Below are 26,673 nucleotides of genomic sequence, written 5' to 3'. Positions count from 1 at the left end.
CCCTCGGATCTTACCATTCGCAAAGATGATTATGTCGTCTGCAAAGAGTAGGTGTGAAGGACCCATCTGCCCCCTGTTAATCACCATCGATCCTACCAGTCTCTTGTTTCTCAATTCTAGGATATTTCTACTCAGTACCTCTTTAGCTAATGCAAAGAGGAGAGGTGATAAGGGGTCTCCCTGCCTTAGACCCCTTTCCACTGAAAAGAAGCCGCAAGGCCCACCATTGATAAGGACCGACATTTTCGCTGACTTTAGAATACAATGAATCCAGTTGATGAATCTAATTGGGAAACCAAATCGGGCGAGAACTTGAAATAAGAATTCCCAACTTAAAGTATCGAAGGCTTGAGAAATATCAATCTTCATCACCACATTCCCTCCAAATCTTTTTATATCCAGCTCATTCACCATTTCTGATGCAAGCCCTATATTGGAGTGCACACTTCTCCCTGGAATAAAACCTACTTGCTGTGGAGATATGATCCTCCCAATGAACTTATTTAGTCTGACTTGGAGGATCTTAGAAATAATCTTCATGTTGAAGTTACTCAAACATATTGGCCTGAATTGGATCAGTTTGACCGCGTTTCTCTCCTTCGGGATAAGGGACAAGAAATTAGAGTTGAAACCTTGTGGAATTCTTGGATCAACAAAAAAGGACTGTATAGCAAAACACACATCAATCCTAATAATAGACCAACAAGCATGGTAGAAGCAACCTGAGAATCCATCTGGCCCTGGAGAGCTGTCCGGGTTCATCATAAACACCACTTGTTGAATTTCTTCGTAATTGGGGGTTTGGGACAAGAACATTGCATCTATAGCCGTAAAAGAAAGCTGGATGGATTCCAGTAGAGCATCATCCTAGATCACCGGATTTTTCAAGAATTTTTGTGTATACAATTTCACCGCATATTCTTGAATTTGAGTTTGTGTAGACATTAGCACACCCTCCTCGTTTTGCAGCTCGTGAATCATAGCTTTACTCTGTCTAGTTTTATATAGAGCGTGAAAGTAGGCCGAATTTATTTCGCCTTCTCCAACCCATTTGTCTTTTCTTTTAGCTTTCCACAAGTGCTGGTGGTCGGACATAGCTTGACAAAGTTGGGCTTCTTTAAGCATAACTTGGTTCACTGCTTGACTATCCTCCAAGTTAATGTCCACTTCTTGTTGAGCCTGACTCAGTTCCTCCTGGGCTTTGGCGAGATTTATTTCGACATTCCCGAACACTTCAAGGTTCCAAATTTTAAGATCTTTTTTGAGTCTTTGAAGCTTTTTCATGAGCACTACCATCGGGGTTCCATGCAAGGACTGATTCCAGCTGGTGAAGACAGTCTGCAGGAAGGTTGGGTGAGTAATCCAAAATTTATTGAATCTAAAAGGAGCGTTACCTGGTCTGGGAATCTGTACAAAATCACCGCAAACGGGGGAGTGATCAGACGCCACTCTGCTGAGCACTTTGTACCTCCAGCCCGTGAACTTACAGTTCCAAGCATTATTAACCAAAATGCGGTCAAGCATAGACACTATTCTACCAGCTCCAGCTTGATTATTACACCAAGTGAAAGTTTGGCCCTGGGAATTGGCTTGCATAAGGCAACAATCATTTATCATATTGTGGAATTCTTCCATTGCCAGTCTCATCGGAGGTCTCCCTCCCCTTTTCTCTGAGTAGCTTAGGACACAGTTGAAGTCGCCTGCAACCAACCATGGCAAATCCGTCTTGATAGCCACCAATTCAGCCCAGAGTTGTCTTCTGTGGAGCATTAGGCTGTGGGCATGATCAAAAGACATGACAACTCCTTCTACCTCAATTGTTATTTGCTGCCTTGAGGCGTGTACAAGGTTTATTTGCAATCCTCTCTTATACAATATCCAAAGGTTGCCTGTTCTATCGACTTCATCATTGTGGAAAAAGCACTCATCATAGTCCGGCAACCCCATTTTCAAAATTGAATCTGTCTTCGGCTTTACCAAAGGTTCTGCCAGACAAATAACATCAAACTGAAATTTCTTCACCAAGCTACGGATGCTCTCCATGGCTTGACCCTTTATAGCTCCCCTAATGTTCCAATAGAGTGGCGTCATTAATGGGCTGGTTTAGATTTTTGCACATGTACTTTCGGTAAAGATCGAGCTTGTGAACTCGTACCTTCCCCTTTTTTTGGTCTTCCCCTACCTCTTTTCACTGGTAACTGTACTGGGTCAGTTTCAACTTGATCACTCCACCTCCCTGACACGAGGCCAGCTTCTTTAACCAACTCATCCTGCATCTTGGGGACGTTGTCATCAGTATCAAGAGTACTGAAGTTGTTACTAATGTTCACTTCACACCTTAGCGGTACTTCTGAGACAAAAGGTACAATGGCAGTTACTAACTCTTCGTTAACTCTCGATTCCTGGTGATCTAGATCCTCTGAAGCTTCCCCGTCAGACTGATGTTGTGGCTCTGGATGTGCATCTTCAAAGTGTTCTGTAGAATCATCATCGTGTTCCGGAGTCGTCTCTTGCTGTTCGTTATTCCTCTTAGAGTCATGCACCTGATGAACTTCTTGTACCTCCTCATGCTCTCCTGACGTCTCACCATGTTCCTTTCTTCCTTGTTGCCTCTGTTTCCTCTTTAGTTTTTTCCTCTGGCTTTTTGAGAGATACTGGGTAAACTCAGCCCCCTCACCCCGAGTTGACGCCTCCTTAGATTATTTTCCTTTGTTCGGAACCTGAGATTGGACTGGTGGATTGGTGTTGTTGGTTTTCTCTTTACCCAGTGCAACTTTAAGATGTCTGCACTCCGAGACGAGATGCCTAATACCCTTACAATGTGAACAAAATTTGGGCATCTTTTTGGCTTCCACTTTTTGCCAGAACTGGATGTCAGAGTCCTCTACTTCCACCCAGATTCTCTCAGGTACCGGCTTCGATAGATCCATGTCACAAAGGACCATGGCGTAGAACCCATTAGTTCTATTTGCATTGGTATCATCGATATGCAATGGTCTACCCACCATTTTGCCCAGAGCCATCAAAGTTTTGACCTCCCAATATTCCATGCTTAGCCCAGGGAATTTAACCCATACTAAAGCATTAGATTGAGTTTGCTTGTCGATAGAAAAGTTTGGGCTCCATTTGTTGAGGCGCAACACCTGTTTGTCAAAAAGCCAAGAGGCTTGTCCCCAAATGAGCTTGAAATCTTCCTCCTCTGAAAATTTAAACATTAAGTAGCCTCTTCCTAAGGGTGTGATTTTTACCTCCCCTTTAGTTGGCCATTTTTGCGAAACCAGCTCACATACTCTGTCAAACTTCAGAAGTTAAAGATCGATTCTGCCCACCAATGCTAACTTGCAGTAGTCCAAGCCTTTCTGAACTTCTGCTTTAGGTAGCTTGATGGTGGGAAACTCACCATGCCAACCTGGTGCAGGTAGAGTTGCGCTATCAATATCTCTACCCACCTTGGTTTGAGCCGCCATGGCATAAGACCGTGTAGACTGAGCTGGTTGTTGAGCAGTTTCCTCTCTTGATGATATCTCACTAGAGTAGCGACACTGATGCCTGCCTTCCTCAAATCCAAAAGGTGTAGACGCCATCTAATAGATCTCAAGACACACAGGAGTTTTACTTGTTTGCTTCCACTAATGAACTCACACTAGAGTAGTGGTGGATGTTGTTGTGGATTGGTTAATTCCGGAAAAACAATGGGTTCAAATAGAGTGTTTTCATCCGGTGTTTGGGCAACAAATTCATCTTCTTGGCCCAAGTTTTGTGCACTTGATTTTGTTGATTCTTCATCATGGAGCTCTCTACCACCAAAAAAATGTTTGCGAGGAGGCATTGGAAGAGAAGAATGGAGTTGAGAAGAAGGAGTATTTCAGTCTACTACTGGAATGTCTCCGTTTTTCTTTTTTTCGTCTGTTTTTGTTTAAGGAGAAAAACGTTATTTAAAGTAACGTACCTCCTGTAATATGAGCGGGACGTGACTTAAAGAAACGTCAAAACATCCAGACGTCACTATAAGTAACGTATTAATCTACTATTCTCTCAGACATCACTAAAACCAACGTCCGTAATTCATAATACACTTTTGTTAATTTTCACCATTGGAAACTACACAGTGTGTATATTTTTGATTGAATATATTAGAGTGGAGTGGGGGTGTAAAATCCTAGTGGCACCTATGTGGAGGTGTAATTTTACACCCCTTATTGGAGATGCCCTTAAGCGACACTGCTTAGCTATGGCTGCTGCTACGGTTTAAACCGTTGGATACTGTGAAGTCAAGAACCGTAGGCAAAGGTCTACCTAATAACAAAAAAAAAAACATGAACTTGAGAAAAAGCCCTGGAGCGAAACTGTTCTTCTTCAACACAACGAGATGACTTTCATCCCCACGTTTTTTGTGACAGCCTGAATCAGAATTATAATTAAATCGTTGGGATTTGAAGGTGGAGGGCGGACGCATCCCTTCTTGGTTCAATTCGACAGTCAAAGATGAAAAAAAATCTCTTTTGTTATTCCTTAAGGTAATTCTAAAAATTCCAAACTTTGATAATTTTCGTTCATTGAGGTTTCACTTTTCAAGTTTAATTGAAGCTATTTTCCAAGTTTTGGTTTCCCAAAACCCCAGTTCATAAAAATTGTTGCCTAATTTCTTGAGTGTTTGGAAAGAAAACTGATTTTAAGATTACTAAATTTCGAATATAAACTAAAACCAAAAAAGTTGAGCGAAGGTTGTCATTTAGGATCACTCCACATTATTACAAACCGCCGAATCTCGAAGTTTTCGACACTTCTCAGCGAAATTTATTTTTATCTTAAATTTCGAAGGTAACGAATCTACAATTTTTGTTTTTGGATAAGTGGGTTGGTTTTAAAATGGTTGTCGGGGCCTCAAGTCCGTGGGCACACGCATTGGTGAAGATCTCACCATACACTTTCTCAGCAATGGGAATCGCTATTTCTATTGGCGTCTCAGTCTTGGGCGCTGCTTGGTACGTTTTCTTTTCTTCTTCTTCTTCAAGAATTTGTTTCATCAAGCCTTCGATTAATTTTTTTTTTTTTTTTTTTTTAGGGGTTCTATATCACTAGTAGTAGTTTAATTGGTGCTGCAATTAAAGCTCCTCGTATCACTTCGACGAATCTCATCAGGTAACAACTTTAATAATATTCTAATCATGTTTATGTTTCTACACTTACTCATCCAGGCACAAGCCCGAGTCCATCTTAAAAATTATTACGTCATATATTATTACGATATATCCAGGATGATGTGCCATCACTTTGTAAGGAATTGATTACAGACAAGTATGGACTGGATTCTTAAAAGCTTTTCTATTTTGGTAGGAAAATTTCTGAGCATTTGGTATAAATTTGGGTTCCCTCTCTCCACCAACTGGTATTGAATGTTTTATTTCGGCTATGGACTTTGATTGTTCAATTTGGGGTTTCTCTGAACTCAATGGTGTTCGTTTAAATGTAATGCGTTTGTTGCTAATTTTGGTGAAAAACTCAATCTTTGTTGCTGACTTGCTGTGATGTTCTTGATTTAAATGTAATGCATCAAACACTTCATTTTATTTGTACGCATATTCTTAAAGCTCTCTATTTACATACTCTAAAAGCTCTTTACTTACAGTCAAAGAACTTGCTAAAACTTTTTGGTTAAATACACTAGTCCACTCAAAATCAACAATTGAACGATGCTCAAATTCTGATTGTTGCAATGTAATGTTTGGTTACACTTTCTACACTGACCTCAAAGTCTCTGAAGTCGTTGCCCTTTTCCGAATCGACCTAATATCTTTTTTAACTACCAATGCAAATGATATCTCATATGTCGAATGCCTTATCATTCCTTCCCATCTCTTTTTAATGATCCCCATTACCTGTTCTTGGGTAGATGCTATCCATAAATCTGTTTCTATGCGTTTTAAAACATGCCCTTCGGATATACGATTTCATCTATTGCTGGCTCGGTATTCTCTAGCTAGTCTTGTTTCTGCTGATCAGTTTAGAGATGCCAAATCGATACCGGATCCTACTGTACTTGATTGTTGGGGAGAGTTTAGTTGTTTCATTGTCTTGTACTTGTTATAGCTCTACTATGATAATTTTTTGCCAGCTGTTTATTTGTCTTATCTTGTTATGCCTATGGATTCGTCGACAGGTATTGCAGCAAGGTATTCTACTATTGTTTCTGATCTTATGAATATTAGTGCTATGGGTAGTATTGTTGTTAAGGCTGGTGATATTCTCGTTGTTTCGCTACCTGGTAAGTTTAGCTCTTTTAGTATATATTGATTTTCGATAATGTGTGTATGCAGTTATCTTGGACTTCTAAAATGGCCCAACTCTTAGGCTCCCAATATATTGGGTTAACCTTGAGTATTGTAAAACTTGGCATTGGAGCTATTCCCACCACGAGTATTAATTGTGACTGATTTTGTTGACTTTTATGGTTAAGGATGGTTAAATAGGTTTTCTAATGGATGATACCTCTACATCCTCTGTACGATGGATTGATTTGATCAATTCCATGACCTATTTAATTTAATAGTTTAATATTTGGTTAACTTCTTTACTGATCAATACACCGTATGCTGCCAGAAGTCTGTGAACATGTACTTCAACCAAGTAATTTGGGTTTAGGGATCAGGTTAACAAAACTACTTGAATTGATATCATTATATCAGAAGTACACAGAAAGCTAGAGATATTTTTGTTGTATGTGTATTTGAAATAAGAGTTATTTTACGACACAAAGAACCTTAACTTGATTTGTTATATATACTAAACTTGATGAGGTTGTGTTTAAACAATAGATAAAGGTACTGATAAAAGTTATTTTACGTATTCTAACTATCTATGCGTAAACACAAATAATCAATTTACGTAAATACGTGTTTATATCAATATTCCTACTCTCAAAACATAATCATGCAATATAATAGAGTCAGGATTCGTTCCACTCTTAAACCTCAAGACTTAAACAAATTCAACTAATCAAACCCAAAAGGAACAATGGTGAGAGTAATGATTTGATGTGAAATTTCTATTCTACCATTCCCAACAATTGAATCTAAACAAGACATAATATAAAGATTTGAACTTTATTTGTTTAAACTCAATTCGAAACTACTCATGCAATAATTGAATTAAACTAATAATGACAAATAAGTAAATCTAAGGATTTAAGCTAATAAATAAATGAAAATGAAACTAGATTATGGAGAACTAATTAACTTTATTTATCTAATAGAACAATAAGAACAAGATATGATTGAATGAATAATAACTATTTTATTTATCTAATGAATGATATTCAATGATTTAAATAACTAATCTAAAACAAAAAATGAAACTAATTAATGGAATGAAAACTAACTAATTAACTAATCTAGATCTAACTATCTTTTTCTAACCCTAAACTCCATTAACATTAGCTTCCTGACCTAACTGCCATTAACAAAGAGTCAAGCTTTTGCTTTTATACTTTCATATCCAAAAATCGTGCATGGGCATGGAGCTATGTTTTGGGCCGAAAAATAGGGCTCAAAACCCAATTTCTTTAGTCCAAAATGGGCTCTTCAGCTGCAGTTGGCTTCGACAGATGTTTCGTCCACTTCTGCTCCTCTGATTGGGCCAAAGCTTAGACCATTAGAAAGCTCTTTCCGAGCCGGTCATTTTGACATAAGATACTCCCAATTCTGAGGTCTGAGTCCAAAGATACGGCCTTTGGAAGTTCCGCTGACTTGTGCACTATTTCTGCCCATGTTGACTTTTCAGCTTTTGACCGGGCTTTACAAAGGCTTTGTCTCCTTGAATCTTGGCCTTTATTCACATAACTCCTTACCAACCGACCTTTGCTCCTTTATCTCGCTAAAGTGGCACATTTCTGCACATAATAGACTTTGAAGCCTGAAATGCATAAAAACACGTAATCAGTATTAACTCTTAATTATTACTCACATAATTAGTCTAAAAGTATGATTGTTAAGGGGTTAAAACTACAGTTTTGGGCTCTTATCAAACCACTCCCTTGACTTTATCCATCCACCCCCGGCAGCGGCGCCATTTGATAAACATAAAATTGAATAGTTTACCTACGAAATGAACGATGAACTCAAAACGTAAGTAAACTAAAACTATCTTACGTGCTAGATTGCTTATCAAAGTTCTACTCTCAATCCTATGAGATATAGTGGAGTAGATGATTCGTTCCACTCCTAGTGCTCTAGCATGGAATGTTTTCTAATCTAATTAGTCAGTTTTAAGTCTAATGAGAGCTTTACGCAGGGGAATTATACTACGATGCAATATGAAAAGCAATATGTTGAATGTCGCTACGAAATATATGGAAATACTAATGTTCTTGAATCTAGATAAAGAATTAGAGGGGAATTGAATCCACCTCGAATCCAACTTAATCACCTAGAATAAACTGTTGTAATCCAATTCTTACGTTCTTACGGTAAGAATTGCTCGTTCTAATCCCTAATTAACATAGCATTTCTACCAATTATAACTAGCATGTGAGGTCGTCCACCCATTCTCATGGCGAAACACGACCTTCTAGAATGGAATAGACTCTACAACGCTTCTACACTATACAACTAAGTTTTCATCAAGGCTTTATCAACCCCTCTATTGGAGGTTTTAGCCTTGATTCATAAAACCATCATTTCCCATTGAAATTGAATACAACATATTAAAAAGATTCTAACTTTATGAAATTTAACTAAACAATAATCGAAATCTAATTAATAACTAAGAATTGAATGATAACAAGAATTGAAATTAGATCTAATAAATTGTAAATGACAAAAATCGAAATTGACAAGAATAACTATTTTATTTATCTAATCAATAAAGAACAATGATTTAAAGTTTTAATCTAAAACAGGGAATGAAATTCTAAAACTAAGATCTAAAACTAATTAATGGAGGCTACTAATCTAATTTCTAATCTAGGTCTAACTATCTACCATTAACAAAGAGCTAAGCTTTTGTTTTTATACTTTCAGATCCAAAAATCGTGCATGGGCTTGGAGCCATGTTTTGGGCCAGAGAATCAGGCCCAAAACCCAATTCTTTCAGTCCAGAAAGGCCTCTTCAGCTGCATTTTACTTCAATAGACTTTTCATCCACTTCTGCTCCTCTGATTGGGTCAAGGCTTAGACCATTGGAAAACTCTTTCCAAGCCGGTCGTTTTGACATAAGGTAGGCCCAATTCCGAGGCTTGAGTCTAAAGATACGGCCTTTGGAAATTCTGCTAACTTTGTGTGCTATTTCTGCCTGCGTCGACTTTTCAGCTTTTGACCAGGCTTTAGAAAGGCTTTGTCTTCTTGAATCTTAGCCTTTAATCACAGAACTCCTTAGCAATCGACCTTTGATTCTTTATCTCGCTAAAGTGGCACATTTCTGCACATAATGGACTTTGAAGCCTGAAATGCATAAAAACACGTAATCAGTACTAACTCTTAATTATTACTCACATCATTGGTCTAAAAGTATGATGGTTAAGGGGTTAAAACTACAGTTTTGGGCTCTTATCAGGTACTTATGATTGGATTTGGAAGATCATAATTAGGGTGCTAATGTAAACATTCTTCTTTTGTCTAGTAGATGCTTGGGAAAACTCTTGGAGTTCCTTAACATTGACAAGTACAAGGAAATACATTGGAGCTTAAATTCGTGCTAGGTATAATCTCTTGGAGTTTTTCATACAATGACAAGCAGCTAGCTAGTATTTAAAATTTACTTAGTTCTTTGGAGTTCACATCTTATTATTTTAGTTGTGACCTTTGATATGTATAATGTATCATGTTTATCTTTTGTAGACACATGAGGTTGATATATGTCACAGGCTAGAAAGGATATGATATTGTCAATGAATTACAAAATATTTCTGTTGCCCCCAATATTTAATAGATTTCAGATTTTCAATACATTGGTCCTTGTTTTCTAAGGATGAAGTTTTTACGAGTCTATTAAGATTATTATTATTTTTAATGAACATGAGTATACTAAGATGGGGTATACATAGCAGTACTGCATCTACTGGCCCATGCTTTTAGGTTATTAATAGTACACATTTAGAAGGAGGGGGGGAGGGGGGGGGGGGTGGTGGTGGTGGTGTTAAAGTAGCTGTAAGGTTATTGGTACATGGTGACTCTCAAAGTTGGCTTGTGTTACTAACCACATGAGGTGCATGTTTCAAAGTTGGTTATTGGTGACATGTTGTTGTTTGCTGGTTGCATGCTAGGCATAGGGGTTGATTTGTTCTGTGTTCATTGGGTTATAATTGCTACTCACACGTGGGTTGATTGCATTTTACTTTTGTGTTCTGTGGTATGCATACTAGTTTTATTTTGATGCATTGAATTTCCTAAATAAATGGATTCTCTTGTGAGAATTTACTTTAAAATACAAAGACCTTACTTTAAAACAACTTAGATTGTGAGAATGTACATTGACGAATCATTTTTTTCTTTTCCTGATCAATCTTTGCAACAACTATTTTGGAATTTATTCAATTAAATAAAAAAACTTTGTATGCTGTGAAGGTTAGTTTCCCATATGGAAGTGATGATGATGGGAAGCATGAAGTGCCTGAAGAATATAAAGGGTTAGACTTGCCTTAACAGTATCGTGAAGGCCAGATGATGAAGATGATACAAAAATAATAATTGTTGATAGTTGTGTAATGAAGAATCTGTAGAAAGTTTTCTGGACAATTGGTGGTTGTTTAATTAGAAAAATGTGTAGAAACAGGTTGAAATGTGACATTGGCCCTAAATTTTTTTTAATAAAAAAAAGTCTTTTCCCACGGTCCAAAACAGTGGCTAATATTGTGCGGCTGCAGGCAAAAACCAGCATTTCCCATGGACTAGTGTCGTCGCAACTTCCACGGACATAGACTGACGCAATGACCATAGCTATTGGTTGGCTTTTGCCACGGTCATGACTATGGGCACACTATTACTGATGCACAAAAAGGCCACGATTGTGTCACGGATTTTGACCGTGGGTAAAAGTCTTTTGCCACGGTTTTGGGTCGTGGCTAATAACCTATTTTCTATTAGCTATGAACAATAGATGCTCATAGCTCATGACAATCATTGTTCATAGTCCAATTGTGATATGAACAAAGAATATTCATAGCTCATGACTATGAACATTGATTGTTTATTGTACGTACAATATGGACTATAAACACTTATTGTTCGAGCAATGAGTGTTCATAACTACCGAACTATGAATAATCACTGCTCATAGTCCAATTGTGATATGAACAAAGAATGTTCATTGCTCATGACTATGAACAATCATTGTTTATAGTCTAATTGTGGTATGGACAAAGAATATTCATAGCTATGAACAATGAGTGTTCATAAGTCATTGTTCAATACTACCAAACTATGAACAATCACTATTCAACTTCCATTTATTTAAAAGACCAATAAATAAATATCATATTAATATTTTTCTTTTATTATTTATCATATTACCTCTTTAGTTTATGTCAATTTTTTTTCCACCAAAGATTTAGAAATTTTATTAATAAGTGAATAAAAAAAAAGATAAAATATGAAGTGGGGACATTGTGTTTGCAAGACTTACATTTTTATTATGATGGAGCCGACATGAAAATATCGAATTTTAGATTAAAAAAAAATTCCACTAATTAGAGTAAATTAATTAGGCAATTTTAATGGTCCTCTAATTTTAGAGAGAGGAATCAAAAGTTCTTTTAAAAGCTCATGTGGGCCCCACAAATCTAAAAAAATATATTTTTTTCAATAGTGAGCCCCTACAAATTTTTAGTTTATTTTTTTTAATCGTTATCTTTTTTAATTTTTTTCGTCTTTGTTAACTTAGCAATTTAAAAAAATTGGGAAATTGGGTTTTGTGGGACCCACATAATAATAAAAAAGGTAAATTAGTGATGCCCCCACATTCAAAGATCGCTTTTGTGATACCCCCCACATTTGAAGATCATTTGTGATACCCCCCACGTTTCCATGGTATAAGAGGAATAAAAATTGACCTAATGAAATAGTGGAGATTACCAAAATACCCCTCCACTAAACTCGCCATTGCCACGTCAGATCTCAGATGAATATTTTGAACAGTTTTTTTTTTTGTCGAGAATCACCCTGCTTATATTAGATGTTTGCTAAAGGTTTAATTTAGTCATACCCATACAGAAGGATGTCCTATCCCTGAATATTTTTGAGCCCATTTATATAGTTCATGGGTTCTAGCCATTTACTAATGGAGATTGTTGTGTTACTTGATGATATTACACATTTGATGCAAGAGATTCCTAAAATTAGAATTGTCTGGACAATGGTTAGAATTAGAATTGTCTGGACCTCATAGTCCAACAGTTATTGAGGTATGAACAATGGTTTTTCATAGTCCAATAGGTATGAACATTCAGTGTTCATAGTTTAATGGTATGAACACTGAATGTTCTTAGTCCAACAAGAGTATGAACATTCAGTGTTCATAGGTCAATGGTATGAACACTGAATGTTCATAGTCCAACAAGAGTATGAACATTCATTGTTCATAGTCCCCTAGGAGTATGAACACTGAATGTTCATAGTACAACAACATTCATTGGTCACACTTGTCAGACATGAGTTTATAATAGTTTTAAATAAGAGAATAAAGATTAAGAGAACACATGATAAACACCAATAATAGTTCACTTTCATAATAAAATTGATTCTTGATTTATCTTTCATAACAACTGATATACAGATATACTGACGCACTCACATGAGAAGTATTTCAACATTGTTCATAAAATCTACATCCAAACAACAAATCAAAAGTGAGAAAATCAAGATCAATCAACACGAGAAAATTGCTCCACATTCAAAGGATCCAGTGGGCAGGGCCCTTTTTACCAACAGGACCACTTGCTGGATCACCACATGTATTCACGACCTCTGTGGCAACATCTTCCGTGGGCTGAGTAGCTGGAACAACACTCTGGTCGGTGGGCAGGTCAGGTCGTCTACTAGCATCTACAACAGCACAATCCACAGCTACTGTTGCAGCTCCACTTTTGACCGACCTCTTATGTGTCTTGTACTTACGTTCTAGCTCCATAAAGTTATCCACCAGAATGTAAGTATCACCACCCTCCACCACATCGACCAGGTCGTTATATTCAGTCTGAGCTCGCTCAGCAACGGCCTGCGCTTTCTTGCACTCATCGATCCAGCACTGTACCTCTACCTTGGAAACATCAAGAGCGGATTGCAACAGGGCCACGTTCCCAGCCAGCTCGTGCACCTGAGCCCTATGCCCTACAACTTCAACCCTCTCCACCTCTTGCACATCCAGAAGTTTGCCACAGGCCTCCTTGGCAACCTCCAGTTCTTTTTGTACAGGTCGGAGATAGTTGCCATCTCCCTCAGCTTCCTGTACATGGCCAGAACTTGACAAACCACAAAATAAGTAAGATTGGAAAGTTACTTACAAAGCACAAAGAAAACAAACTCAGATCGGAAAGACACTCACAAAGCACATGGATCGATCCATCTCTCTCAGGTTCGCCTCCAAATCCTTCCCATCCAACTTGTGCCTATCTCCATCAAGGACAATGCTCTTCAATAGCCCTCCAATAACTAATGAGGACTTAAAACTACTATACAGTCCCCATTCTTCACAAACTTGCTCAACCCACGCACTGGGTCCTCGTAGGTGACAAGCCTATCCAGAATGTCATCACCACTCTTGTCACCTGGGGCCGCACTCCCCGACCCCTTGCACTTTTGGGCTGCTGGCTCAGCCTCACCAACTTTCGTCTTGCCCCGAGCATCAGCATTACCCACATCAACAGCCAACTCCATCTTATTCATTTTCTTCAAAGGAGCCCGACCTGAAGTACAACCTTCTCCATTACCAGGTCGTTCTTCAGACTTAGTTCAGGTCCTCTTGGACCCCTCTGTCTCAACCACTTCAGAGCGCCTCTTCAGATTAGGCCTCCAGAAGGGAGCAAGAGCATCACCAACTCCACCAGCGCTCCCACTAGCACTACCACCAGCACTACCACCAACGCTACCACCAGAATTTCCACCAACACGAATAGGTCGGTTACCATCGCCTCCCTTAGATCGTTTAAGAGTAGAACAGCTATCAACAGCTCTTCTAGCTATTCTCACTGCAGAAATAGGTTGCCTCCTATGACTCTCCCTCTCCATCTTAGGATCCGATCAAGAATAAGAGAAATCAAGAACAAGCTTCCGAGCCCTCTTATTCTACTCAGTTTTCTTCTTGTTAATCTTCACACCGTCTCGTCTGTTGAAGTAATGTGCAACCTCCTCCAACAAGGACGATTTATCTTCCCACGTCAGCCTCGTTAACACTTCAATCGCCCCGATAGACGTACGACACCGGATTACGACCTCTGCAAAACGACCCACATCAAATAAAGACCTACCATCAGTTTTCATACTACGATTCTCCACCATACATCCAGGAGGATAATAATTTCCCACAATCAACAGAGGCCTACTCCCCTACTCCTCCTTACTCACACCAACAATCACCGGTGATTTACCTTTCATTACTTGAAAACTAAAGTTCAAAGCAGAAGATTTTATCACAGTGAAATGCTCCAGAACGTCAGACAAACAGATATTATAACCTCTGAGTCGCAACAAATCCAGCATGTGAAGCACCCTCCAACAATTTCCCACAAGTTGCAAGGGTGGCTTACCACAGAAGTTCAAAACGTCCAAGGTAACACGTGAGAAGGGCAACCTCAACCCCGTCTTTAGTTGGCCATACGTAATCACAACCCCACCATCTCGAGGAACGTAATCCAAGCCAAACACATTTTTCTCATCACTCAGGTCGTATATCATCAGGTCGGGGCTATCAATCTCAAACTCCCTTCTCAAGTCCCCAAAGTTATCAAACACCGATCTACTTACCACTTCCTCAGTCATCGTCTCCAATGAAGATGACGAAGACGCCTCACCTCCACTATGAACCCTAAGTTTAACATCTTCATAACTTACAATTATCTCTCCCCACTGATCAATCTCCACTTCCCCACTCAAGCTATCACGAGTGATCGATATTACTAAAACAGAAACAAAACAAAAGATCAAATTTTTTGAGATGAAAAAGGATGCACCTGAAGGCGAAAACTTGAAAAGTGTTTTGCTTTCTTTCTCTCAGCTTTTTCTTCTGTGGAAATGATGAGGAGCGGGAAATGATAGAGTGAAGAAACAAAAGACCGCTTTTCTCTAAAACCTTTTAGCTGCACAAAACCTCAGGACTTAACAAAAATGTTTGGGTTTCCCATACAACACAATCATAACTTCGCCCACAAACCGCCGCGATTTTGGGCCCATGGGTTAGATCAACTATTCCCGCACATTTTCCAAACCAAACAAACCAGCTATCAGACACGTGTGGTAAAAAGCTTTGTTTTATCTTTTCTTTTCACAACACAGCTGTCTAAACAAAAAAATTCAAAAATAAGAGGCGGGGCTGTGTAAGTACCCTCCGTTCTACATTCATATCACTACATCACACGTGTCCACAACACAGGTCGTATCTCCATCAGCTCGTACTACGTCATAACGACCCAGCCTTAGGTCGTCCCAAATCTCAATTACCCCCAGCCATATATGGAAGCAAATCATCTAGCGCAATCCTCGAGCTCAGTCAACGCGCCATTCAAGGAGACATTTACTTTGTAATATTAGGAGTATTGGAGAATCATCAAGATAGCACGCAAGGTGAATCTACACTTGATAACGGCCTGGAACAAATAAGGAAAGTGAGGTCAAACTATAAGTAGATAGAGATGAACTACGTAAGGTTTGATTCAAGTTTACCCAAGAAACTTGATACGTAGGCAACTCTTGTCCCAAGAAAGAGTGAAGCCATTCCCTATCAAACAATACATCAGGTCGTAGACCCTAAATACCAACCCTCTACAGTCTGCATCAAGTATTTGTTATCTCCCAAAATTAACACCCGATCTATTAGCATGTCTTACAACAAGTCTTTCATCATTTCAGCAGCTATCTCAGCTCCTATACATTATGCCTCCAAAGCATTCGTTTCCTTGAATCTCTTGTATACAGCCCCCATCAGTTTTCTTTCCTTATCATAGCATACCGCAGTAGCAGCTCCCCTTCCTGTGATCCTGTCATAAGCAGCATCAAAAAAAGTCTTATGCCAATCACTGTAAGAGACTTCCCCTATACTATTGTTAGAGACATTAAACAGTAGACCACTATCAAAAATTACAGCTGAAAAAGGGCGCACCTGAAGATGAAAACTCAAAAAGTTTTTTGCTTTCTTTCTCTCAGCTTTTTCTTCTGTGGAAATGATGAGGAACGGGAAATGATAGAGTGAAGAAACAAAAGAACGCTTTTCTCTAAAACCCTTCAGCTGCACAAAACCTCATGACTTTAAGTTAGCCCTGGATTCTTCTTGTATTCAACCCTTGTCTACATGGTTGATCCACTTTGACATCCTCGAGAGGTTTATGCCTGAGAGATGTTTAAGGCAATATGGGTTACATTTGAAGAGAAGGTAATTGAACGAAATAAGGTTCACCTACATGTGTTAGTCGACAAGAATTAAGAACCACCAAGACTTGAAAGCACCGTTGCATAAATTGAGAAATAATAGTCAATGATATTAAGTATGAACTTACAGATGATATAATGCTAATTCCATCAGAAATTTCAGGTATCGACAGGCAATTTGGGGGAATGGGTAACTTCCTTAGAATATAACCATCTCGAGTAAAATATCCTTTACTAGATAGTTTTTTTTTGGTATCTTCTGAGAATTTCTAAGTATTTTTGAGAATTTCTGAGTAGAAGATACTCAGTATTTCTCAGAATAAATTATCAGAAGACGGTGTGAGATATATATGGCGTATGTACGACCGTATAGTGTAATGTACACATGTTCAATTTGAAATGCAAGTTAATACACGCGTACTATAATTCATGGTGGTTTGGTCAAGCAAGCTAGAAGGAATGGATGGTGATAGTCATCTTAGCTTTATATGGATTATACTGTCGTTGTTAGAGATGTTTAAGAACTAGTTCATTTCATCGCAACAGATAAAGTTCGAATACTAATAATATTTTCCATGTAATAGGGTGGACTGTGGCGTATTTGTGTGCAAGATTATGCGAAAAATTGCCAATTGTAAAGAGCTCAATAAGAGTAGCTTCACTCCACAGAAAATGTTGAAACATCGTGCAAAGATGGCTATGAAGATTTTGAAATGTAATGAATCATTGTGGTGTTAAAATGAGTTTTTGATAGACATGAGACTAAGATTTGGTGGAAGTATGGGTTCATGTAAGCTAAGAAGATGAAAGTGAATTGTATGGCTTTGATGTGATGGTAGTGGTGGTTGGGAGGGTGTTCTCCTAATTGACTAGGTCTGATGTATTAGGCAGGCTTGTAATCCCTTGTACGTAGTTAAATGAAAATGTGTCGATGATGCCCCTCAATGGATGTATGCAATCAAGTCTACTTTTCATTTCTATACAGTCGAGTCTCTGTTGGGTTTGGTTTTTTGGTAAATGACTGGTACAATTGATGTAGGGAGGATTGATTGCCGCGGATTTCGCATTAAGTTAACGTAAATGTCATATACTAATTGATTGATTGATTATATGTTTTCAGGGATTTTCATGGCTTAGGCTGTGCATATGTCTCAATAGTAAAATAATGGAATTTCGATTGGGACATAGTTGCCATGGAATCTATTTGATTCTATCCTTAAGCTGCCATGGAATCTATTTGATTTTGCATTGATTAAACATCTTCTTTAGTTTCCAAGTCTTGAAGAAGCTTAAAATCTTTTGGATTTGCATCGGCTGGCAACTAACACACTTCAAACTCAGATTGTAACTTTGTCACCTGATTATTTACATTGCCAAAATACTTGATGAAGAGAAACACTTGTCTGTTTGTGAATAGAAACACTATGCCAATGTAACATTGTTATGGCGTAAAACTCCACAAATGTCAGCCTTCAGGACGCTTTATCGATCTTGTAATCCTAGTAACTTTAGGAGTGGAATTTGACTCTTCAACACTGAGCTTTCGCTTATTCTCCTTCTTTTGTTTGCCAACGTCAACTACATATCTTTGTAGTTGCTGCACCGAGGGTCCTTCTTGCTGAAAATCTGATGCCCCTTGCACTGTCGTTGCACCTACTTGTGTTTCCTTGACAATTGTGGAATTAGGTAATGGAGCTGGATGCTTTAGAACATCAATATATATGAAAAACAATAAAATACAATTAAGAACACTATATTGTCAAATATATCAGATGTCCTCTAATATACCAAAATAACAAATTCATAGTCAACTGACTCTCAAACGGCCGAAGAAATATAGATGTATGGAAGGGATCGGTTTACTCACCATAGTTTACTCACAGTCATACTCTAAATAGCATGTTAGATCAATTAATCTAATGGCCAGTTTTTTTCCTTAGGTGGACAGCCATGTACTTTGTTCAAAAGGAATATGGCTTTGAGCTTGAGTCTAGAACTCAAGAGCCGAAACTAGTAATGAGTTAAGGACAATCATGGGTCCCATTTCTTCTCTCTCCTTCCTTTCCTTTGTTGTTCATACTCAGTGTTCATAGTCTACTAGGAGTATGAACACTGAATGTTCATAATTTATACTCCTAGTGGACTATGAACATTGAATGTTCATACTTTTGTTGGACTATAAACATTCAGTGTTCATACTCCTAGTGGACTATGAACATAGAATGTTCATACTCTTGCAATACACATAGCCAATCATTTGAGATGGCGCAGGTAGGTTTTTAAACCAATTCAATCTTGCTTCTATTTTCACAAACGCCAGCCCCTCCTAAAGTTCCAGTTCTTACGAAAAATTCATATCATATTCAAAAACAACATTCAAATTTTACACTTCAAAGGATACTGTTCTAAATAATATAATTTGTAAGAAAATAACATGAAAGGTTTTTCTTGTCTTTTAATGTAGAAAACTGTACAAGCAGTTCACTGGAAGACGGAAAAGCAGAGAATGAACAAAATGAGTCCAAGAAAGATATGATAGTCTACTTGAAACAACATTGCCAGGTAATACTTGTTGAGATTATAAATCCTACCCATCAAATATATAAAGGAATCTACTAATCATAGAAAACCTATAAGCATACCTAGTGTTTTGAGATCAGAGCATCATCTTCAAATTTAGCAATATGGCTGGTAACCTCTGAAAATGCTTTTTGCAATGACTATATCTTCTTATTGAGTTCGGCCAGCTCCTTCTCCTTGCCACTCAATTTAATAGTCAAGGTAATGCCAACTTTCTTCAACACCAAAGCACTTTTTAGTAAAAACTTGAGAAACTTTAATTCGTTTTCAGACCCTTCAAAATTTTGCATCTCAATACACTTTAGTTGACGAAGCTTGCAAGTAAATGATAACTCTGCATCCCAATCTCCTCTCTTATCTTCAGGCCCGATAATTCTCTAATATAAAACCATTGGTAAAGCAACAGTACAATTTGTGTTTCTATAATGTGTTTCTTTTATTTTTCTACTGTTACTACTTTTTCCCCTTGTTCTAATAATTAGCAACATATACAAAAGAGGCAAACAGAACAAATGTAATAGGCATCCCTAGTGAGACTTTTATTTATTTGTTTATATTTTAAGAAGCAATGTTGGCCTGTATAATAAAACCCCAGTTAGAGTGGTTCAGAGTTCTAGTTATTAAGGGGTAGTATTATTATATATAGGTTTTGTATCCTTCTTTGTCAATGCCTCAATGGGTTATTAGAAAAAAAATTATTATTTTTGAAAGATCATGATAGTGAATATTAAATTGAGTTGAAACCCTAGTTGTTGATTTGTTATATATTATTCCTCTGCGTTTGATGAACTTAGTAGTTGGTAACTTTAAGCTATAACTGTATAACTACAAGATAAGAGTTGAAAAAACCTAAAATACGATATAGTAATCGATCAATACCTTGGTTCTTTCCAATACAAGAGTTTCTAAAAGTGGGAAAACCTCTAACAGTTTTGCCAATGAATAGATGTAAGATTTGTCACACCATTCTGTAAGCTTCAGATACTTCAAACTTTGAACCGAAACTGGCACCCCTTCCTACATATTCGGAAATTCTTCAAAAGCCTGACAATGGAAAAGAGAGGAATCTAGAAACAACTACTTCACAGGTAAAATTTTGACAGTGAGGAAGTGCTTGACAAAAGGTGTTTTTCCCATATGCTACAATTGAATTGTTCGAGGAGAGCATCTATATATTAACCATTTACAATCTAGCAAAGTTACAAACCATTGGATTTCGACACCATAGCTTTAATCAGTAGAGGCTAGAGGGGTATTCCTCGGGGAAAGGTACCTCAGAGTATAGAGATTATCTAAATTGGCATTTAAGTTTGTAGTCAACAAATATGTTATGTCACCCAACATACTTATTTAAAACAGTGTTAGTTCAAATTAATGTGTTCCAAACTTCTTGACCAAAAATAAAAAAGAAGAGAAACCGTAAAGCACATTTGTTTTCCCAATGTTCTGAAAACTTTATACAATTGAAATAATTGAGTTTTCACTAATAATAATAAAAAGTACACAATGCAAGCTGAAGCCATTTTCACAATATAGAGAGATGAAAGAAAACATACTTGAAAGCCATGTCATGATAGAGTAAGCGACTTTGCATTAGTGATTCCTTTTAGGATGCTACTCAAACATCTACCAAATTAAATATTAAGGGTTTTCAAGTAATACAGATATGTCTCAATCTCAGCAGTAACTAGAGCTGAAAGATTCTCCAAGGTGTATTCTTCGTAGGTATAGCCAATGCATTTGAGTGATGCGAGACTGGGCACCGCAGATATCTTAATCGAGGTATTATAATTACATCCTGGAAAAATATTCTCCAGCTGCAAGTACTTAAGTTTAGGACCAGATATTGCAAGCCTTCTAACCTTAATATGGTCACAATAATCTAGAATAAAACTTTCCACAATTGGCAAGTCCAAAACTAAATACCCATGACCATTGCTCGGAAGCAAGATCCCAATTAATTCCAAAATTTTAATTTGGCCAGATAAACAGACTGTTTCATATGACAGAACAGATACACCGCCAAGTTTAAGCACTTCAACTCGTCATTTTTTAGCATAAGTAACCCATCTATCAATTTGTCTGGAATGATCATATTCGGCAGAGAGGAAATACAGATCGAACTTGTCTATATCAGATCCATCTCAGAGAAGTAAAACCGAGTCTACAAAAAACTTGACCTTACCCTTGTTCAGTTTGAGAATACGTCGAGTTATGCAGGGATTTTCATGAAACTTAAGAGTTCGGACTGATCACCATAGGTTTCTCCATCATTTGGAAAGAAGACATATTTTGAGAACTTCTTTCATGTCCATGAAAGAGAGGATGTGATGAATAAGTGGTTCATATACGCCACTGATTATGTCTTCATTGTTCATATTAATTAACTTCTCGTTGGTAGCAGTGGAACTTGATGAAGAAGAATTCCCTTCAGCTTCCATCTCAATATTTTCAAACCAAATCCTCCAAAAGTAGATGAACCCCAACCACAGATTTTGAAACAAAACACATTACCATATTACACTAGATAATTGCAAGCAGTGGGGGCGTGAGCGGAGGTGGCGAAGAGAGAGGGAGAGATGGGTTTGTGGTGGGGAGAGTGAGGGTTGGGTTAGGTTGAGAAGGAAGGAGGAAGAGGGAAGGAGAAATATATTTTGAAAGATTTTGTATACCTCGTCAGACTTAATGGTGCCCCTAAATAAAATCAGACGCAAATGACATGCCAACAGAATTGTGAGCTAGCAATCTGAAAGTTGTATGAGAAAGAAATTAATTTAAAAACAAAACATATAAGAAGAATCATGTGTAACCAATCTCAGAGCGGATAAATCAATTAACGTGAACACCTGAAACAACTAACACTAATTTATACAACACCAATCTCAAAGTGGACAGGACAAACATCTATATACACTATGAACTTAAATAATTAGAAATATGTATGGATATTTGTTTTCCCTTTGTAAAAAGCACAAATCTTGAAGCCACATTTTTCAAAACTCAATCTGCAGTCGCATACTCATGGCAACCAACAAAATGACAGCAATAATAGATATTTTTGGTACAACGAAGCAAACCTAGAGGATATAATCAAACAACATTAGCAATTCCACTGAAGATACATACCTCACCAACCTTAGCATGTTAGTGAAAAAGAAAAGAAAAAGAAAAGTAGGAGAAAGTAGCCATTAGAGTGAATCATACTAGATAGAGAGAGAGAGAGAGGATCTCGGTGGAGAATTAAGGAAATTTCGCTCTTTATCCTAAATAAGAGAAAAGAGATACAATGTGAGTATGTAACAGTTTCCAGCGTATATATGCTGCAAAATACTTTAGCTCACTTTAAAATGGCATGTCACAACTTGAGAAACGATATATGAGCCGCAAGATGGAGGCCCTGCGGGCCGACACCATTCCTTTTTATTAGGTTAACTAGGGTATGCCTACGGCCCGCGAGATCTCGATGCACCTGTGGCGCTACCCCGATAACTCATCGCGTACACGCGGCTTAGGCTCGAAATATTCTGCACAAGACGAGTGAAACAACTCGTCGCGCCTTTGGCGCAAAGCCGACCCAATTGCCCATTATCTATAAGCCAAAATCAATTGGAGGCCCAATATTTATAAGCCCAGCCACAGTTGTTGACTTTTGGCTTATTTTTTGATAGATCCCATGGTATTGACTAGATAACTGCTAAGCAGTGGGGGCGTGAGCGGAGGGTGGAGAAGAGAGAGGGAGAGATGGGTTTGTGGGTGGGGAGAGAGAGAGAGTTAGGGTTTGGTTCAGAGGGAGAGGGAGAGAAAGATAGGTGAGGACTGACAGACAGAAACCAACCATCTTGGTTTTTGTCTGCATACCCCCCCCTTCTGCCAAGATCGTTCGCTCCGCTCACTCGATTACACTTAATAAATTAAATCCCACAAATCCTCCGAACACTTGGATCTGCCATGTCACAACTTGCTAAAAGACAATAACAACCATTGGATGGAGGCCATGTGGGCCCCACACTATTGCTTTTTATTAGATAGAAACTAGTGAACTATTATTGATGTTTATCATGTGTTCTATATTCTCTTATTTGAAACTATTTGAAACTCTTGTCTTACAAGTGTGAACACTGAATGTTCATACTCTTTTTTGACTATGAACATTTAGTGTTTATACAATGGAACTACGAACACTGAATGTTCGTACTCTTGTTGGACTATGAACATTCATTGTTCATACAATGGAACTACAAACAATGAATGTTCATACTCTAGTTGAATTACTACATTGTGGGTAGTACTGTCCTTCTTAGGAACTTTTGTCGAACCTAAATTTGTGTGTTAACTATGGTGATAAATTTTTGTAAGTTTTTCTCGTCAGAAATAGGTTGTTGAAGTAGGTAATAAACATTACTGACACAGAAACCAGCATAAACCTACAAAGCATAATTCCGAAGGTAACATGAACATCAACACTTGCATAAACTAGAAAGATTGATGTCACCCTAAATATATGTAGTACATTACAAGATATTACTTAATTCTAAATAAAAATATAAGCTCTGATAAATATAACATGAATGGTGACATTAACTATGGATTAAACCGAGTTGCAGTGAAGTCTGACATGAATGGGAGAATGGAGTGATTGCCAAAGGTTGGGATTTGATAAGAGCCCAAAACTGTAGTTTTAACAATCATACTGTTAGACCAATTATGTGAATAATAAGTAAGAGTTAACACTGATTACGCGTTTTTATGCATTTCAGGCTTCAAAGTCCATTATGTGCAGAAATGTACCACTTTAGCGAGATCTGAGGGCAAAAGTCAGTGAGAACTTCCGAAAGCCGTACCTTTGGACTCAGACCTCGGAATTGGGCATACCTTATGTCAAAACGACCGGCTCGGAAAGAGCTTTGTAATGGTCCAAGCCTTGACCCAATCAGAGGAGCAGAAGTGGACGAAAAGTCTGTGGAAGTCAACTGCAGCTGAAGAGGCCTTTTGGATTTGAAAGAATTGGGTTTTGGGCTGATTCTGGCCCAAACCCTGGCTCCAAGCCCATGCACGAATTTTGGATCTGAATGTATAAGAACAAAAGCTTAATTCTTTGTTAATGGTAGATTAATTAGTAGAGAATTAGGGTTCATAGCTTAGAATAGAAAGTAGCCATTAAAATAGCTTCTAGATCTAGATTTAATTGTTTTCTTTAATTAGTTTCAAATCCCTTATTAGATTAAACCTTTGAATCTTGTTCTTCATTTGATTAGATCAATAAAGTAGTATTCTTTATCCATTTCGATTTTTGTCAATTCCAATTCTAGATCTAATTTCAATTCATGTCCTTAGTTCAATTTAGTCATTAAATTAGATTTCATTATTGTTTAATTAAATAAATTTCAATGCTTTATATTATGTTTAGTTTTAATATAAATGGAAATGATTGCGGAATGATTCAAGGCTAAACCTCCATTAGAGGGGTTGTGAAGCCTTGATGAAAGCTTGAGTCCGATTATCGTAGAGTAAATCGTATTTTCTATTCCACTCTAGAAATGATTAGTTCACCATGAGAATGGGTTTAATTGTTCACATGCTAGTTATAATTGGTAGAAATGCCATGTATAATTAGGGATTAGGAATAACCAATTGTTCTGCGATTCAATTCGGATTCTGACGATTAAATCGTTAGTGGATTAAGTTGAGTTATGGTGGAATCAACCCCTCTAACTCCTTATCATAGAATCAACGTAGCATTCCCTTAGTATTACGATAACCGACTAGTTGCATCTTGTGGGTAGTTGCATCGTAGTATAATTCCCTTAAGTAAAACTCTCATAGACTTAAAAGCGACTAGTTAGATTAGAAAACATCCATGCTAGGGAACTAGGAGTGGAGCGAACTCTATCTACTCCACTATATCTCAATTGGTTGAGAGTAGAATAATTCTTTGATAAACAGAGATAGCATCGATTAATAAGTTTAGTTTACTTACGTTTTGAATTCATCGTTTATTTAGGTAGGTAGACTATTCATTTTACGTTTATCAAATGGCTTTGCCATCTTAGTTGCACTTTATCATTGTTTTCATAATAGAATTAGTAATTTTTAAGTCCCATTTCACCCACCCACCCTTGTTTGATTCATCTTGTGGTTGCCGTTTCAGTTTTGGAAAAATTCCGCGAGAAAAACGATCGAAGCCAGCATCAAGCAAAGAGAGCGCGACCAGCTATCTTCTTGGACTTCGTTTATACATCGAAGCGCCACCAAAAAGAGAGCGCGACCAGCTATCTTCTTGGAGCTTCGACTTTGCCTTGGCCAGCCTTCAAAAAAGAGAGCGACCAGCTATCTATCTTCTCGAGCTCGACTTTGCCTTGGCGGCCAGCCCATACAAAGATAAGAAGCGCCAGCGCCCTTCTCTGAAAATTCCGGGATTTCCACGGTTTGATTTGAACTTCGAGTTGTCAAGTTTTTCAGTGTTCTATTCTCTTATATACACGAACACGCGTAAACAAGACGCTATTCATAAAGCGAAGCAAGGGCCTTGTCGGGTATTCCTTTCTTCCACACCTCGCATCTCCTGTTAGAGGTTTATACTAGTATATCGAATTGTTTGGAGTGTTGCATGTGTAGTTAAGCTCGACTTAGTCTTGCATGAGATTAAGGTCCAGTCGCACAAAAACACCGAGCGTAAATACACAACAACATCAACAATCAAGTCTATCTAGTATACCACACACTACACCTCTAGCTACTATTCCACACACACCACCGATATAATGGGGAAAGAAAGAGACTCCTCTCTCGGACTTCTACAAAGCCTTGAGCGATAGCCCCAAATCTTGCATCGTTCTAGCAAACCCGGGGGGGGATTTGAGAATCCTCCAAATATTTTTAATTTGTTAGACCATGAAAAACCTTACCAAAGACATCGTAGGATTGAACAAGTCCTAACAACATTCCACCATCCTACGGTTGGTTCGAACAAATTAAATTAAGGGTATTCCCTTTCACCTTAGCCGATAAAGGGCGTCTTGGTTAAGCGCCCAAAGCCCTAATTACATGGACTCGTGGGCTAAACTTGTTCATTTGTTTATGGAACATTTTTACCCACCCCTAAAGACGGATGAGATGCTTTCTAAGATTCATTTCTTTTCGACAAAATCCTCATGAAACATTTTCAGAGGCTTGGAATCGTTTCACCGATCTGCTTATAGAGTGTCCACATCATAACTTAGCGAAGAAGACGTTAGTTAAATTGCCTTTTTCAAAGGACTTCAACATCACCATAAAGAAGTCCTTGACATAATGAACGGGGGTAGTTTCTTAAACAAAGGAGCCTCGGAGGCTTATAAATTTTTAGAGGACCAAACTAAGCGTAATAATAATTGGGGGGGTAGTGACGATTACTCCCGCTCCGCTAGTTCTTCTTCCACAGTTAAGGCTACCAGTATGTTTGAGGTTAAATCAGATCCTGAGCTTAAAACTCTAATTGAATCCCTCACAAAAAAGGTAGATGCCATTTCTGTACAACAAAAGCCAA

General features: G+C 37.9%; 1 protein-coding gene and 2 pseudogenes across 1 annotated transcript; 1 reads left to right on the top strand and 2 right to left on the bottom strand.

The window, feature by feature from the left end:
- Window positions 1-867: 867 nt before the first annotated feature.
- Window positions 868-2,091, bottom strand: LOC147515897 (uncharacterized). Its single transcript, XM_086593094.1, has one exon. It carries the CDS (start codon window positions 2,089-2,091, stop codon window positions 868-870), a length of 1,224 nt encoding a protein of 407 aa, XP_086449220.1.
- Window positions 2,092-4,869: 2,778 nt separating this feature from the next.
- On the top strand, window positions 4,870-10,637 carry LOC147515896 (lysM domain-containing GPI-anchored protein 1-like; annotated as a pseudogene).
- A 15,634-nt stretch (window positions 10,638-26,271) lies between these two features.
- On the bottom strand, window positions 26,272-26,366 carry LOC147515895 (small nucleolar RNA R71; annotated as a pseudogene).
- Window positions 26,367-26,673: the final 307 nt, after the last annotated feature.

This window comes from Coptis chinensis, chromosome 2 (genome assembly GCF_015680905.1).
Source record: "Coptis chinensis isolate HL-2020 chromosome 2, ASM1568090v1, whole genome shotgun sequence".
Lineage (NCBI taxonomy): Eukaryota > Viridiplantae > Streptophyta > Magnoliopsida > Ranunculales > Ranunculaceae > Coptis > Coptis chinensis.
Note: the sequence above shows the minus strand (reverse complement) of the source record. Positions and strands in the feature narration are given on the sequence as shown.